At 34.2% G+C, this 13,537-nt stretch overlaps 1 protein-coding gene across 4 annotated transcripts in view; it reads right to left on the bottom strand.

Annotated features, from left to right (window-relative positions):
• Positions 1-942: 942 nt before the first annotated feature.
• SYT14 (synaptotagmin 14) overlaps positions 943-13,537 on the bottom strand; it is a 250,475-nt gene continuing 237,880 nt past the window's right edge. For 2 of the 4 annotated variants that reach the window (XM_070591310.1, XM_070591311.1), the window contains one exon: positions 943-10,471. In XM_070591310.1, coding sequence (XP_070447411.1) covers positions 10,158-10,471 — 314 coding nt within the window. In that variant the 3' untranslated portion in view covers positions 943-10,157. Of the gene's footprint in view, positions 10,472-11,743; positions 11,801-13,537 lie in introns of all 4 variants that reach the window. The other 2 variants (XM_070591309.1, XM_070591312.1) reach the window with 2 other exon arrangements.

Raw genomic sequence — 13,537 nt, forward strand, 5'->3', positions numbered from 1 at the left:
AAAATAAGCCACGACCCAGATGAAATATTTTTTCTTTTTTTGGAGTAAATTCATAAGCAAGTCTATTATTTTTGCTTCTTCATCTTTAGATGTCTTAATAATGGGAGCCCAAGACATGTGAGGAGGGCAGAATCCAGCAGCAAGTACTGGGAAGGGACACGAACTCTTTAAACTTAGCTGGAGATGAAATTCAGCAGAAGTGTTTTATGTTTTCATTGTGTTTCAGTAGCGACAACTCTTACAAAACAAAACAAAATTAAACCAGACCAATTGGGCACGGGTGTTCTGCTCTTAAAAAAGTTAACTAAAAAGGCTTCTGGTTAATTTATGGAACTAAGGATTCAAAGATGATCAGAGATTATATAACGTAGCAACTTCAATTTCTGTTAATTTTAGAGCAGCACCAAAGTTTAAATTCCTTTTAATATGGAAAAGAGTACTTGTTAAAGTCTGTTTTTATAATCTTTGTTGCTGGAAATAAAATGGACAAGAGAATGAAATATGAAACATATCTAAACCCAAGGTCTTTGGGAAACAACAAACATCTAATAAAAAAGAATTAAAAATTAACAAACTACTATTGCCAAATAGAAAATGATTTTGTTAGACAGAATGACAACACCGATATAAATTATGACGAATTCACATTAAACGAAAGAGTAAGCTAGGTAATAGTGTATACATATGCATATTCCAGCTAAAGATATGAAGATCATTTTAAAGCTAGTTAGTTTCATTCTTGATTTATTTATGAACTTTAAAGGAGATTCTTTTAAAATGTTTAACTTTGTCTGTAGTTTATTTTCTTTGGAGGTCAGATTTGACTTAGAATTAAAGAAAATAACATGACCCAAACATTTTGATAGCAATATTTTATAGCACATTTAAAGGAGATTTCTTTCAAACTTGAGATCTTAATAACATTAACATATATCCACTTGATATTTGCTTATGCCATTGCCATAATTTTATTTTGTGTAACAGTCATATTAACACTTATTTGTCAATGATAAGAATCAGGGCTTATTTTTGCTTATCATCATCAGAGAAGTCAGATGCTTACCCATTTCAAGTAAGTACTAAAATGTGAAGACATTTCTCACAGAGAGGTGAAGAAAAGTAACTTTCAACCCACACAAATATTTATTCTCTGGAAAATTGAACTGCCATTAAAATTTCCTTGGATTAATAATTTTAACAGTTTTTACATAGTTTACACAGAGGTCAGTAATTTCTTTATGTAATACAGTTATACAAAAGGAAAAAGGCACCGAGACAATCGGTGTACAGATAGTAGAAAAGTAGATATGAGAATAAAATGCAACATATAGCACATTTTCAATTACATGAAAATGATTAGATATACTCTCATTCCATAAAATGGGTTGTTTCACACACACATCTGTTTATATTTTTGACCAAAAATGCAAAATTAATGTGACAATAATACAACACTGTTGATAACCATACAGACACTAGTATATATTAATAAGATCCATTAATGGCATAGAGTCACTACAAAGTATGTTGGAGACAACTGAAGACCAAGGGAAATGCTAATCAGCAGTGCATTTCTTCAAGTTGTTTAATAGAGTTTTGCTCACAGAGCATTTAAACTTCATCACACTGTTATATCCATTATTAGAAAAATAAGTAAGAAAGCTCTGTAGAAACTATACTATTAAGGAAGCTTCTTGACTCAAAAAAATGAAAGAAGTAGGAAGGAAGGAAGGGAGGAGGAAGGAAAGCAGCAAAGTGAGGGAATATTGAATAAAAGATTCCACTAATTGAGTTTTCCATAAAAATTACATTATTTTGAGAAATAAAACACAATGCAAGAGTACTGAGCAGTGATGAACATCGTGAGCTTTAGAAAAAGAATAGATCCCAAATTTATCAAGACCCTTAAAACTCACATAATAACTGTTATTCATCAAGACTAATTGAACTGAAAAGTAACATTGATATACTTCTTATTTCAAAATTCTAGTAAAAATCTAGCCAAAGTTTGGCTGTCCCTTCTACGACAGCTTTAAAGATTCCTCAAAATTGTTGCCACTATATTATTTTCACCACAAAAACAAAAGTCATCTCAATAAAATTATGCAGAAATATTATAAATTAATTTTGTAACGTAAGCTACTACTGGAAATTTTCTCTTATTCAATTTAAAGTAACATTTATAATTTCAAAATACTGTCTGAAATACCACCATTATTTTCTAGCTCTGCTTCACAAAATTGTTTAAATATATTTAAATACTAAGAGAAATAATATATATGCAAAAGCTAACCTGGTCTCCCCTCACAAAACAAACGTGACATAATCATAGAATGTTGTAAATATTCTCAATACTTATCCAAAAAGACTGCCCAAACTAAAACAAGCACCATCTCCCCCCACGCTCCCCCAAAGCCTTCCTATGACTCTATGGTATTTACTTCAGTTTTCCTGTTTTTATGAAATTGCACAGTTAAGTCAACATTTGAAATTTTTAAAACCAGGGTTTTTTAAAGGCTTTCTCACAAAATTCAAAATCAAAGAATGTGCAAGCTAGAGGGGAAAGCAGACCAGAGGAGAGACTCTAGGACGTAACCACCTAAAATCTCATTTCCAGGAAGTTGGCTTCTACTCCATTATGACTGAAACCACATGTAGGTATCGAAGATGCCAGCCTCTACCAGGGCTTTAAGATATTCATCCTTTATGCTTTAGGGTGTTTTTTCTCCTATTGGTGCTTAGGTGTGACCTTCATCAATATTAATGGGGCTCATGAAGAGGAATCACTGGTGAGGACCCACCTGAGGGTATAAAAGTTCTGGTTGTTACTGAAAAGAATACCGTCTGAAGGGGGAGAGCACACTCAGAAACTGGCAGATGAGGTGTTGGTCAGAGGTGCGCAGCCATCCCCCTTCAGGTGGGAAAGGCAAGAGAAACGATAAATCTGAGATAAGGGAAAACTCCTGTTTTCTCATTAAACAAAACAGTCATGTTTACTATGAACTGCTTAGATTTATAGAAGCAAGCATTCTAGAAAAACCTGAATATACAAATAATTTCAGAAAATTATTTCTTCAGTGTATGATGGAGTATTATATTTCATCTATTGGGCATCATTTTAAACACAATACGTGTCACGTGAGAGATCACATGGTGAAGGAATAAAACAGAAGGTGTTCAGGTTTTTCTTTTTAAAGTTGTCTTGAATATTTCAAAGACAAACTGAAATATCAAATAGTAATCAGAATAATAAAGAAAAGGGTGAAGAAGGGCCCTAAAATAATAGGACAATTTACAACACAGACTGTCAAATTGACATTGAAATAATGTCAAAAATCTTGAGACCTATTGTCACAGTAGTGACTTTGTTCTCATAATTAATTATTTAGAAACTTTTATGTACTAAGGGGCTGAAATTTTACAATAAAATTCAGCCAAACTTTTGTTAGACTAATAATCAAGTTTCCTTCTCTGCTTCCAACCCATACAACATGACATTAGGGTACTTGACGCTATTCCAGGTATGTTGACAACGATGACAACAATCACAAGAGCCACAACACACCTCCAAGGACAAAGAAGATCATGCTTCGTTCTCTCTCTGGTCTCTGAGGAAACCTATATGGTCCTCCCTACTGTTCAGTCCATGAGATTAAGAGAAAAAAGTCAGAGCATCAGTTTTCAATAGCTATTATTCAGCTTTGAAGAACTGTGGTATCTAGTGTGAATGTATACAAATAGGAGTCGGGGGAAAAGGCTGGGAGGAAGAAAGAAGGAACATTTTTAAAAAAGATACAAAGTTGTCTAAATGGGGAGAGAAAAGATTCTTACATTCATTTTTTATAATGGACTAATAATTCTAGTCTATCTAACTCTCTCAAATTAAGATTATATTAACCAGATTTCAAACTATAACCAGAGCAAACACAATGATACAGCAGCAGTCACAAAACAGCCTAATTCCATAACCATATTATTTCAGATATTCAAATAACCTCACTTTTCAGTGGGTCAATCACAGATCTTTGTTTGGGAAAAAATTTCAAAATATATTCATGCAAAATATTACGCCAGAGAAGGAGGTAAGGCTACGTTTTAAGTGGGGGAAAATAGAAACTTACATGAATCTTATCCACGGCATTTATTTTTAGAGAAAGAGGAGGACCTGAGGCTGCTGTATTAACTTGCTATTTGAAATAAAAGGCCCTAAGAAAGGGCAAAGCAATTAAAGAAATGGAGGTCAGAGCAGAGGTAACAGATTCACTGCTGTCCCTAGTGAAGATCCAGGAGTGTGGTTCATCTGATGGGTGTGACGACAACGAAGCCATTCAAGATGACGAGAAAAGGCAAGAAAGATTACTATACACAAGCATGAAAAACGCCACCACCAACGGCTGCTACCAGACATTTACTTCAAGGTTAGTCTTATTTCATTTAGAATACTGACAGGGATACACCAGATAAATATGTTTGTCTTATAGCTATCATTGTAAAGATAGCTTGGAAATATGTGAACGAATATTTGAATCCAAAGGAATTTCCAGCAATCATAAAGCCAACAAAATAGAATTTATTTATTACACCAAGGAATACTTTGCAAAAGTTATGTTGAATGAGAATGGACAGGAACTCATCACTAAATATTACTTTCAATTTTTTCATTAAATATCTTTCTTTTTAAGGATGCACAAGTAAAAGATCAATAGCACTAATCCTAGTCTTAATCTCGCTCTTATTTATCACTAGCACATTTAAAGATCTAATCTATGGGCACTGAAATATTGCAATCAATAATTCTATATAATGAGCTTAAATATTCTATACTAATGTATCTTGGACAGAATTTCCTGGGGAGCTTAATAAAATGTAGATTCGTGGGCTCCACCCCAGACCAAATGAAAGAGATCTCTGGAGGTAGGGCTTTGGAATACAAATTAAGTGCTCAAAATAATTCTTAAACATGCTATAGTTTGGGAACCGCTCTTTTAAATTTTGCCCTTGGAGAGAAATGTTTCCTGATGTGAGTCTAATCTATATTTGTTCTTTAAGATCCAACTCAGGGGTTACCTTCTCCAGGAAGATTTTTCTGAACTCCATGTTGTTCTCCTTCACTAAACTGATATGCAAGCTCCATGAGGGCAAAGACTTTGTCTATCCAATTTATTATCTCTGCATCTGTAGCACTTAGAACAACACATGGCACATGGTAAGTACTCTTACAAACATATATGAAATGAAAGAATAAATAAATCCACGCATAAGACAAGATTCATAAAAATTGAGACTTATATAATGGTATTATTGATTTCTTCCATAGGAAATTTAATTCAATTCAATGTTTATGGTATGCCTGCAATGAGCAAGGGGCACATAAAGGTAATAAGACAAGGCATTAACTACTACCAAGGGAGAAAGAGAAACATATATAATAAAACTAGCTGTAATCTGGTTAAACTTTAACAAACAGTATAGAAGAAACACAAATAAATTGCCATGAAAGCACAGAGGAAGAGAAGAGACTTGCCTCTCACCATTGATACGGGGAATTATATCAGCGAATCCGAATGTATCCTAATGGATACAGGCTATCCACTTCATAGGGTAGAAAGGTGATCATATACAACTAAAATATCTTGGATTCCCAAAAGTGGACAAGGAGCAGAACAAACCGATTAACACACTTTCAGAATATAAGTAAGTATGGGCTAAAGTGGCTAAGTAAATTAATCCCCAAGTCTTTGAAAATCAAAGTCAACTACAAAGTACGGCACAAAAGTACCATTTGTGTCCTGAAGACAAACACATCTGATCTTCTTTCCTTCTTTGTCATTATTTCTCTTTCCCAAGCTCTGCTTGTTTTTTCCCTTTCTTTATCTAGTTCGGCCATTCAATTAAGGTAGGTGGGATTATTGACAAATATAATGTTGCTTTGACTGTTTTTCTTGCAACCAGTAAAGAGGGACGCAGCTGTAACATGCATGGCATAGGTTTTAGAGTAATTTATAGCTGGGTTCTAATCCCAGTTCTTCCACTTCCTTCCTGGATGACCTTGGGCAAGTCTGCTTAGCTTCTATGCTGCAATTTCTTCATCTACAAAATGTGATAATATTACTTACCTCACAGTGTTGTGAGCATCAAACAAAATGGTAAATTATCGTACCAGGGCTTAGTAAATTATAGCAGTTACCATCCTCATTATTATACATTTTGGTAGGCACAGATGATGTTTTTGAGTTAACTGAAAAAAATTCTTGGTAGTGTGTTTAACCTTGGCTCAATATAGAGTTTGGTTGGTGGTGATGATACTGACGGCTACCTCTAGTGGAGGTCACAGGTGACCTGGGGATGGTGCATGGGGAAGAAAAGAAATTAAAACTTTTGAATAATAACTATCTATGTGAAATAACTATCAATGAGAAAAATTGCTATGAATTGACTATCTAGTCTATTCAGGCAAGTGGCAATTTTATGCAAGTGGATTTGTATAATTTCAACTCATATCCAGATAGAGACCATGAGACAAATTTGTTGGTGACTACTGTTCTTACTTTATCTAAAATTTATGCCTTCAAATAGCCTATCTCTCAGTTCACTTGAAAAACTATGATATCACTTGGTCTCCATCTTCATCTTGAAGAACAGCCTCAATTCTATAACCTCCTCCCCATTAGTGCTATCGTACTGTGTAATCATTGATTACGCTTCTGATTCACTTGATAAGTGACATGAAAATGATGACGGTATCAAGAAAACAATTTAACACATAGCCCTGAGCATCTGCACGAAGCTGGATGAAACAGCCCTACCAGACCCTACACTTAAACATGTATATATTAATAATGGGTAGTTTAGAAATTTTCTCATTGGTTTCTCTCGTTTTAAATTGTGGTCCAATTTATTATTTCTGTCATTAAATACATTATTGAGAATTTACTGAATGCATAGTAAGAAAATATGCAAATGGATTTCACACAAACTGTGGACACAGTATAGAAGACACAAAACTATAGAAGAAAGCTTCTGAAAGGTAAGAAGATATTATACTAAACAAATTCTTTACAGATTTGAAATACACTTTGTTTCTCGGGCAGTAATAAACAACTACATTTTGCAGCTCATTTGGGAGACAAATAAAGCCAGTAATTCCAGGCTCAGGAGCTCCCATGAATGCCAGTCAATTGCCATATTTGGACTATCTCATTTTATTATAAAACTTAGGGGATTTTAAGAGCACAATAAGAAAGTGGGTTGTCTTTCTCAAGTTTCTGAGGCAACACCTGCTGCCCACCATGGGCCCCTATTTGATATAATTACTGAGATATAAGATTTTGCCTTTAAGCTTTCATGCAAATTCAAGCTCACAAAAGAGCAGTAGTACTGTCTTGTACATTAGATTCAGTCGAGTGAAGTGGGTCTCTGGAGCCCTATTTAATCTTGTTCTAAAAGAACAGACAAATTTTAGGGAGTAATTACTCTAAATTGTGTCAATCCACAAAATAAAAAGATACATATTTTGCTGTGTATGGAGGAGAATGGTAGCAAATAGCACCCAAAACCAAATATAATCTCTAGTAAATATACAGAGGAGAAAAGTAATGCAGAAACTTGATAAACGCTTTTCTATTTAGTTATCTGAAAAAGCCAGGACACCTTCACCTTTATATACACACAAATACACACAATACACATTGGGCTGTGTGTGTCGGTATGTGTGTGTATACAGATACACATACACATAATTCATAATCTTTGAGGACTTGGCAGCTGGGGTGGAGGTAGGGTCCTTCCTGAAATGTTTTTTAAATCGCTGATTAATTTTAGGCCATATTGGATTTAACACTTATATCAGATAAACCATTAAGGATATATCAAAGCACACACACAATTCTGGGCATAGTCTGAAGAAAGATGTAACAAACAACAAATAACAGCTAGTTTTCCTCACTGAAGGAGAAAGCACCAACCCAGTCTTATAATGTGTTTGATTAGGTTTTGTTACAGCTACAAATAAGACTGATAATTCTTTTTATTAGGAAGATCCCAGCTGTTAGCAATGCAGTCCGTTGTTTCAAAGCCAGAAAAGCTACTTGTAGCATCAAATGCGTAAATCCAATTTCTCAGTAAGATCTACACCCTCCCTTCAAGTCTTTTTCCATACTGTTGCTGAAAATACTTACATGAGATATTTGACCATTTGATTCATGTTCTAACTTAATAACCCAACTCATTTATAAAAAGCCCTGGGAAAAGCTCATTAATGTAACAATAAGAGAACAGATTCTTTCCTTTAACGTAACTCTAGAAACATAGATTCTTGACCCTCAAGTCACCCAAGAGAGCATTTATATTTTGTCTTATAATTCATGTGTATGAATGCATAGAGCTGCCACTTTTTAAACCAAAAAATATTAGGAGTTCACTGTCTTTTTGGATTTCTTTTAAGGCCTTTCAGTACAGCCAAGCTGAAGTAATAATATCTATGCATGGTTTTGTTATTATGGTAATAACAAGTCCTAGCTTTTCTAGCATACAATAATCTATAGTACTTAGTTGGGACTAGGAACGATGATATAATGCTTTTTAGTAATTGGTAAATAGTATGTTTTTGTCTAGTTTAACTAGACATTAGAAAGAGAAAAAAATACTTTTATATATACAAAACATATTCTATTTAATAAAGTATATGCATAAAATTATATATTGGGTAAGAAGCAAAATTAAAAAGAAGACAGCTTATAATTTTCCTGATTAATCAGAGTTCCTAAATATAAAAAGAACAAATGAAAATGCCTTGCCATTTTAAAAAATTAGCACATTATACAACTTTTACATACTTCAGAGGAAATAAAGATCTTGTGACACTGTTCTGAGGAATCTTTACATTTATAAAAATCGAAGGCCTAATTTTGCAAATACAACTTTCAAGCTGTATGAGCAAATTTAACTTACATGAAAGGCACAGGATGACATCACGTTGAAGAACGTTATCTGTAAATTTCATAAAATCTAGTCACAAGTCACTAGAAACTTCATAAGGAATCTCAAAACTGTTTTGAACATGACGTTCTGATTCAAACTGAGCACTGGAGAGTCTTTATATCACAAATACAAATCGAAGTGAGAGTGAAGAGAGAGAACAGTTTCTTATTTGAATGCTACCTGCTCTATGCAGTGTTGGTTACTAAATACTCAGAGCAGATAATTAAAATAGTCTTTAACTTGAATTGTTTTCAATTTTCAACAGCTTATCTACTATATTTTTTAGTTTGTAAAAAATGTATTTTCACATGACTACAATTTCAAACAGTCAATCATTGAAAGGAATTTTAAAGTAAAGTCCTGCTCTATTAGCTTCCTACATTGGAATACACGAATACAGGAAGTGCTTTCAACAGAAAGTTACAGAGTTCTACAGTACAACCTGTCTAAAAGACTTGCAAAGGACCAGTCCAGCGACTTGGTCTCTTTGGATCAGGCAAAAGCAGAGGCAAATGAAGAAATGAGCTTTTTAAAAAATAACATATAAAAAAAATTCTTGTATGAAAATGAATACTTGCTTGCACTTAGATTTAGTGCTGAGAAGAACTGAGGCACAATGAAATAAGTGCATGCGGGGAAAATATCTGAAATAAAACAATTTTCAATGTGATGGAAACCCTTCACCGTTAGATATGACTTATGATGGAGCTGGAGAACTACTTTCCCATATTAGAGAACATCACAAACACCGGGGACGAGCCAGTCAAAAGAGGTTTTATGGAGAACGTGTACGGTGACACTAAAATAGTGCTGCAACTAAAAATTCTGATTTTTAAAAAATCATTCAGAATTTTGGTTTTTCATGAAATTATTGGCTCTTTTGCTAAAGTAAAATTAACTTCAAACCAAAAGCATGTTCTGAAAGCTCTGGAGGACTGTTTTGTTCCACAAGGACGATACACGTTTCTCCTTTTCCCAAACAAGCTCTACCAGAGACACTTTTTTCCTTCATTTATGTCGGTTTAGATGTTCCTTCCACAGAATTTAAAGCATTTTGGTAGAATGTTGAAGACGATTCTTCAAAGAACAGCTCTTGTAACGGTGACTAGGTAAAAAGAATAGTGCTGTGATCAGAAATAATGCTGCCTTGGACGGTAATCGCTCCTTTATCCTATCCATCATGACTCTAGTAACGCATGCCATCTACATACTTGCTGTCCTTTTGACTCTTTCATTTCAGTCCAGTGATTGAGTTCCTCTTCTCCAGAGCTGTTCAGACCTAAAGAAATCCAGCCTATCATCTCTTTTCTTTTCATGCTGCGTTTGTTATACACAGACAGTATGAGAGTCACATCAGAAAGTTGAAATAGGGCCACTTGAAAAACAAAAGTTTCCTTGTATACTGGATTTGGCTGCCCTCTGCGGATCGATGTCTTGCATTTGGACATCTCTTGACCCATGGAATTCAGTAGAGTTAATTTAACATATGTATCTACAGGAAAAAAACAACAACATACCACAAACATCATTTGAAACAAACTCAAAACATCTTTCTTGTAACATTTGCTGCAAAGATTAAGTATTTATACTCTATAAGGATATGGTGTATACCACGTTTAATGGAAATTCAACTAATTCCATTTTGATGTAGATGCTTATAAAATGTGACAAGTAAAGAGAATGCTAAGCAGGCAGGTAATCTTTTGGGGGTAGTAACATCTTGACCTCACTATTTCTACATTACAGTTAGAATTTAAAGGTATACCTCATAATCCTTCCTCCACCCTCCCACCCCCATCCTTGACCTCCCACTTCCCCCCAACCCCCGCCCATCCCCGTCCCCATTTAGCTTCACTAAGCAGGACGTCATAGCATTAATAAACACTTAGCAAGCTCAGTTAGCCACGACACTGTAAAGCATTCCACTGTGTTTTCAGAGAATAAGAATAAACAAACAAATAGAAATGAAGGCAAATGGTAAAGAGGAAAAGAAGAAGACAAGAATGCAAAGATGACATCAAAACAGCTTAGGATGAAATGTCAAAAAAATCTCTGCATGGATGTGGTTTTTAAATATATTTTTAAAATGTTTAAGGGCCAAAATGAAGCCAAATGCATTTAAGGGCTCAGAGTTTAGCAAATCAAGTAAAACTTTCTCCCGGTTTCATGCAAGAGTACATTTAATGTGCTTTTTGGATAGTTAAAATAAATGCTGCAGGATTCCTTTTTGGCACAATTTAATGTGAAATTTTAAGTATGGTATCAACTATTTTCATGAATTATAAAAAAAAATTGATGTGATGTTTAGTGTACGAAGTGAAACGTAACAGTTCGTTGCCTGATTATTTGGGAGATAAACCCTCTCTTCAAACAACTGTGTTTTCAAGTTCTTTAGACTCATGCAAATGGTCTTCAGCATGTTTGATCCATCATGTGTACTTCATATCAAAATTTCAATTAATTGTCATGAAAATTGCAATATTTCTCATAAAACATCTAATTCTGTTGTATGAATCAAAATACAATGAATGAAAAAATAAAACCTTGAATTTAAAAAAGGTTTGCTTATTTTATAGATACTCTGAATACCATCATCCATAATCAGAGATAAATTCTAAGTTAGTTTTATTTAAAGTACCACAGATAATAAATGTGCACTTTTTTTTGAAACCAACATGGTGGACAGCTTCACTGCTGGCAAGTTTTAGAGTATTCTGTTTTTGCATGAAAAGACAACATCCAATTAGCCTCTACAAGAACTCACCTCGGATTATATAAACCTGTCCACCTATCAAGTGTTTTAGACAACAGAACAGTCCATCTGACAACAGGGGGTGGAAAGCAGTAAAAGAAATAATGACCAGATGTCAATTGTTGGGTGAAAGAGGGTCAAAGGTTAGAATTAAAGAGGAAACACTGTTCACTGGAGTGGAAGAACACAAAACTTTAGCATTTTAATTCAGGTAGAGGGTTGAACAAAAGGGTTGTCGGGTAAATTTCATGGAATGAGAATTTTTAAGGTCATTGTGCAATCTTAAACAAAAATTACACTGTTTTAAAGGGGACATCTTTATAATGATATCCTCTTGGTCTAAAGCACATTGAACATAGAACCATGCAAAGTATCAGACTATAAAAGACTGAATAGAAGTCATTATAGGATCACTATTGTTATGCTAAATTTTTAAGTTTATCCATGCAATATTTAATATTTCAAATATTTTTATTCGTTCCAATATAATATAAAATTAAGTTATGCAAACTAAAATAGAACTATCAAAATTTTTGCTCGTGAATGTTGTCATTGTTTCTTTCCATAAAAATTGGATAATTCAGTCTGTATCACAGCTTAGAACCTAGGTATTTATGAAGGGTGACAATCTTATATAATATATACAGTATAAGACAAACTCACAAAACTATATTATATTTTACTTTATAAATACTCTACTTCATATAATTAATTTGAATGCTACCTCCCAGCTAACACTATTAACCACCCTGATCCTGAAGATCTAACTCTAAAACAGTGAAAGTTGCTATAACCTATTCTTGAACCGGAAAGATCTACTCTGTTGTGGACGCTACTCTCTCTTACCCTGTTTATTATCTGCCCCTGCCCCCACCTCCTCCCTTCAGTTTAGTTCTCATTAGTGTTTCTCTGTTTCTATCAGAGTGGGGACAGCAAGGACAGAAGGGCAAACACATAATTTCATTCTGCTACTTTTTAGCATCTCAAGTTAAATAGCTGTCGAAAACTTAAACGATTAGCTAAAGCAGGAACAGCAAACTGATAGCTTGTGGCTAAATGTAACCCCAAATAATATTCTGTTTATCTGCAACAGTGTTCAGAAGTTTTGGAATCTGAATGTCTAAGGCAGGGCGGGTAATCTTGCATCTGTCACGGGCCTCACCATGCTCCTTGTTTTTCATCTACAAATTTTGCTCATTTAAGTTACTTCCCAGGCCGTTTGAGTTTGCATTCTGTGTATTAACGAAGGTAACCAAGTCATACTTCCAAAGCTGTTTACTTTAGTAATTGCTCTTTCCTCCCTCCGTATTTTTCCTATTGAAAGGACAAAGGGCACAATAACAATTCCTTCCTTCTTGTATGCACCTTTATCGGATTTGAGTCTCACAGTTTCCCTGCGAAAGACACACCTTAATTTTATGTACAAGGAAACACACTCAGGGGAGTTAGGCCACTCGTCCCGGGGTAGAAATATGGACATAATCTTGGCCTTGTGTTTTTAATTCAGAGATAGATATATTCTGGGATGCATGTAAGAAGCAAAATTTCAAATACTACCTAGGGGCAAACCAAATATATTTTTGTGACTTTTCACTTTGATTGAAAAAAGAATTTTTAGGACATTTAGAAGTACAGTGAATTTAATTCAAGGGTGGAAAAAGTTTCCCCTCCTTTAATAATTTGATACTTGGAATAAAAGATTGCTTTAAGCAAATCTGTGAGAAATCTTTAAACAAACTTAAGGTGGCCATTATTATTCAAGATATCCTCTCAAATTTTTAGTTTAGGGCATTAACAGCTATAATT

Source organism: Equus przewalskii, chromosome 23 (assembly GCF_037783145.1).
Source record: "Equus przewalskii isolate Varuska chromosome 23, EquPr2, whole genome shotgun sequence".
Taxonomy (NCBI): Eukaryota; Metazoa; Chordata; class Mammalia; order Perissodactyla; family Equidae; genus Equus; species Equus przewalskii.